The sequence below is a fragment of the Solenopsis invicta genome, chromosome 6 (assembly GCF_016802725.1).
Source record: "Solenopsis invicta isolate M01_SB chromosome 6, UNIL_Sinv_3.0, whole genome shotgun sequence".
Classification (NCBI taxonomy): Eukaryota; Metazoa; Arthropoda; class Insecta; order Hymenoptera; family Formicidae; genus Solenopsis; species Solenopsis invicta.
The window spans coordinates 15,112,453-15,117,086 of NC_052669.1; the positions used below are offsets into that span (position 1 = coordinate 15,112,453).

General features: G+C 31.1%; 1 protein-coding gene across 1 annotated transcript; it reads right to left on the reverse strand.

The window, feature by feature from the left end:
• Positions 1 to 2,326: 2,326 nt before the first annotated feature.
• Positions 2,327 to 4,226, reverse strand: LOC113005171. Its single transcript, XM_039450761.1, has 4 exons — positions 4,134 to 4,226; positions 3,938 to 3,984; positions 3,214 to 3,285; positions 2,327 to 2,947 (listed from the first exon to the last, which is right to left on the reverse strand). Exons 1-4 carry the CDS (start codon positions 4,134 to 4,136, stop codon positions 2,464 to 2,466), a joined length of 606 nt encoding a protein of 201 aa, XP_039306695.1. The 5' UTR covers positions 4,137 to 4,226; the 3' UTR covers positions 2,327 to 2,463.
• Between the last annotated feature and the right edge of the window lie 408 nt (positions 4,227 to 4,634).

Consider the following 4,634-nt stretch of genomic DNA (forward strand, 5'->3'; position numbering starts at 1 on the left):
AAATATATTATCAATATGTCAAAAATTATAAATCATAAATAAAAAATCATAAATCACAAATCAAAATTAAAAATCATAAATAAAAAATCATAAATCACAAATCAAAATTATAAATCATATTTTATCAATAAAAATATATTTTCTTTCAGTCTTTACATTGTGACTAAAAAGTAACGAATAAGTGAACGTTGCGTTTACTGATCTTCAACTAGGAAATAAAAGTCATAGCATGCCTTGTTCGAACACGAATTTTATGCTCCACATAATATAAGTAAAAGTGTTAAAAACAAATTTAAACATAAATTTTACTACTTAAATGATAAGTTTTTTTAGATTTCTTATGAACCGTATTATTATTTTTAATTCTAATATTTAAACTTTTCAGTCTTATATACGTTCGTGTTCGAACGAGACATGCTATGACTTTTCTTGGAAAATCACTTTTTATTTCATCGAGGACTATGTCTGTGAGTTTGTCAAAAATATATGGTTCCCTCGACAAGTCATTGCCATGAAACTTAGTAAACGCAATGTTCATTTTTTTTCCAATTTCAATAAATTCGTTTGTACGATATATACATCCTCCTTTAGATATAAGCGACAGCCAATCGTTTCTGATTTGAACCGATCTTGTTGGATCCCCAAGATTTGGGTGCGTATGTCGAAATCTATGCGCGACATAACCGACTATATAAATTAGGCCCTCGTTTTCCACAATATCTTTGAACATTTCTTGTTCAAAATTCTCCAGCAACTGCAGCTCGTCATTCGTCGCCAGGTAGTTTTGCAGAACTGTTGTAAAAAAAGCAAAAAAATTCTAAAAAATGTACACATTATAATTTATTATTATTAGTCACTTCGGCTTTACAATATTTATATACTTATATGCATACTTTATTCATATACTTACTTATACGCATACTTTATTCATATACTTATATGCATACAATGCTTATATATAACTAATATATACAATATTAGTATATAGTATATCTAACTAATATCTATACAATATTGCATATAGTATATATAACTATATACAATATGCAATAATTTTATCAGTTATACAACTTTTTTAATTATAATAATCTACAATTTTAGATATACTGTACAATTCAGCCGCTTTAATATCGGTAAGCATTTAAAAGTAGTAACTTCAAATCAATTAAATCACCTGGATCATCACTTTCTTCATTTACGTGATTATTTATTTCTGCTATTTCAGACGAATGTAATTTTTCGATGTTATGTGACAATGCAGTTTCCAGATCATCTTCATCTATATTATCGTCTTCGAAACATTCGCTTGTGCACAATAATTCGTCCGCATGCACGTCATTTAAATCCATGAAAGAATGCGTATCTGGATCATCTTCGGTATTTTGTGCAATGGATAATCCCACATCTGAATGTTTCACGAGGATGAAGGATTTCAATCTGTATTGAATTCCGACAGGTGTTGGATGATCATAGCCGGCTCCCATTGCTCTAATGTACGAAAAGAAATTCTCGAGTACATCTTGGCACAGTCGTCTAGTGATAATATATTCAGGCTTGAAGATATCGAAAGAATATGTTTCTTTTAAATATTGCAACAATCCCTTTAAAGAAGCATTCATCAGCAATATACCCTTTTGAAAAGGAAGCAGATGACTTTTTCGTTTTACTCTTAAGTTCAAAACGAATCGACTCATTTTATCAAAAATTTCATCTTGGTTCTTTAAGTCGACTCCATAAGCTTCAGTACCGTGTTGACCATATTTTCCTTGGCTATTACACACATCAAACCAATCATTTATTAATAATAGCATTTTTGACAGTTCATCCCATGTTTGATCTTCACTGAAGAAACCATGTTCGCCACAATATTTAATTGCTAATGCATTCCGACGTGAGAAAATTTGGGCTGCCAATTTCACTGATTGCTGCTGCTGATTTCGAACATCAAGATGTTTTTGCGTCAAATTAAATGCAATTTTTAAATCGCGAGAATTGAGAGCCAAAAGTTCCTCCAGCAATCGCTTTGTGTATAATTGGCCATTGATTTCAAAGCCCGAATCAAAAAAATGGTTTCGCAATAACTTAATTAAATGTGGCACATCTGCGAAAACAAAAATCTTTAAGGCGTGATTTTGTGGATGTTGAAAGAAACATGTCGATTCTACTTTGTCGGATCGGCAATCGATATTTAATTCTGACCACAGTCCCATGTTTTGCGGTCCTAAATCGCTGGTTATCGCGACTACTGTATAATTTATTTTATACAGCGCTGATATTATTTGAAATAATATTTATTTAGTCATTGGCTGCGAAAATTTGTAGTAGATAGGCTGCTTCCACTTAGAGAAAAGGCCCATGACAACTTGGCAAGTTTTATGCGATCCATAAACTCGTTGCTCTCTTCGTTCGATATCTAATAAATTCGACACATATATTTCATCGAAGCATAGAACGGCAATCTTATCAACAGCGGTTAAGTTTTCTCCCTTTGAGTGCATTATCTTTAAAACATCCTTCAACAGCCCATGCAGCCCAATTTCGTAGTGTGGATTCGCAAGGCAATGGCATTTGTTTTACTTCTCGCAAGTATTTATACGTTCTACCACTCAATGATCGGAGAGCAATTGCAGAAGATATATCCTCGGCTGACCAAGTAATTCTTTTTCTATTTTCTGCAAACAGCTTTGTTATTTGCCCTGGTGTAAAGATTGAATTTAATATTGTTGCAGTTCTTTGTTCTGCTCTTCTATTCTTGTCTATATCTTCTAAATTTGCTTTATTTATCTTTTTCATAGCTTCTAAATCCTTGGTTTTTACGTCTAAATCATTGGTTTTTACTTTTAATAATTGCTCCAGCTGCCCACATTTCGATTCCATTTGTTTCACTTTTTCCTGTGATTCGTTCAGCAGGCGCTTCAATTTTTCGATTTCTGTTTCTGGTTCATTTCTGTAATATATAAAATTGCATTAGAACAACACTTTACTTTTTCAGATTTATTCATTTTTAAGAATTTCATTTAATTCGTTGAATTTTTCAATGAATTTATTTATTTTGATCAATTTTTTAATATATTTTACTTATTAATTTATTTTATGCGTACAATTGTAATAAAAAATCTATTTTAATGAAACAATAAAAATGTATTAAAGCACTAGCATTCTCAATGCAATGATAATTTCGTAAATATGTTTGCATTTATAAAAGGTACTTATGTTGGTGTTAGTATTTGGTGTTGTTCCGACTGTGATTCATCTATTGCACATTCCATAGTGGTCAGATTATCAGAAGATATATTCTGCACATTAGACTGTGATTCTTCTATTGCACATTTCATAGTAGTCAGATTATCAGAAGATATATTCTGCTCATTAGAAGTGGTAGGAACATTTTTTGAGTAAGCAACGAGTTCTTCGTACGTTGGGACAATGTAACTGTAATATATAAAGTAAATGGTAAAAAAAGATAAAAAGCTCATCCGACTACAAAAAAAAACCTATTCTTAAGAACATTTTTCTTAATCTCTTCTTAACATATTTGTAACAATATATTATTTTCAGGTTAAGAATCCTCTTAAGTGCCTTATCCAAAGTTAACTATCCAAAGAAACTTCTTTTTTAATATTTCATTATGAAATAAATGTATATAATCGGTATTTCTTGTATGTGCATAAACAATTTCTTTTGAACATAGTCGTAAGATTTGTTATGTGGAGATTTGATTACAATACCATAAATATATTCTTTTTAGAAAATACTATTGCATTAAAACTTACCAACATTTCTTGTTCGACCTTTTTGTTTCATGACAACACCTTTTGACTGTATTTCTCTGATTTCGTGGTGGACTTTGTACATCTAATAAAAGTGTTGGAATTGAACCAGCCTTCAATCGAACAATAATTCTTGGTTCAACATTTTTGTTTTGAGGTTTCGTCCACCTTTCCTCCATACAGTCGGGTGAAAAATGATGTTGACATACTTTTGCTAAAAATACAAGTTCCATACATATAAAAACTGTTATAAACAACTATTACCCTTATAAGAATTCGATTTCATTTGCAAATGATCTCTGATTTATATTTTATAATAGTTTTCTAAACTAAACATTATACATTTTTTTTAAAGAAATTTACCATATTTCATATTCAACTCCTCTTCTTTTCGATTGATAGCTTGCAGCCATGCTTTTTTTAAAGTTTCTTCCTTCGAAAACAAAAAAAATTTTGTATTTTTAGCTTTTGATACTCCACTCGATCTTACTCTGCAATGATGCACACAGCACTGCCGCATGATGCTTTAGTTTCTGTAGTTATAATATAAAATTTGATTTAATTGCCAATTTTTAAGTTCTATATTTTTATTTAGTATTTATTGCTTACCGTAAGTGCTGCAATAAAATGAACTTCTTCGATAAAAAGCAAACTGTATAGCATAGTGTATACGTAACCACGTGTAACATACGATACGCACAGGTACGCAGTTTCAGTGAAACTGTTTCACTCTCACAGAACATATGATATGAAACTACGTGATAGACAAGGATAGACTCATATTTTATACCACAAGCTGATTGGTTCGTGACATCACGTGACATGAACGACAGCGCATCCACCGCAACGCTTCACCTTGTTATT

Excerpts from the sequence above, each read along its gene's own strand:
- LOC113005171 (XM_039450761.1), bottom strand. Across the intron at positions 3,286-3,937 it reads CCGACTGTATGGAGGAAAGG|TGATAATCTGACCACTATGG; the intron begins TGGACGAAACCT and ends GAATATATCTTC. Across the intron at positions 2,948-3,213 it reads CACCAAATACTAACACCAAC|AAATGAACCAGAAACAGAAA; the intron begins ATAAGTACCTTT and ends TATATATTACAG.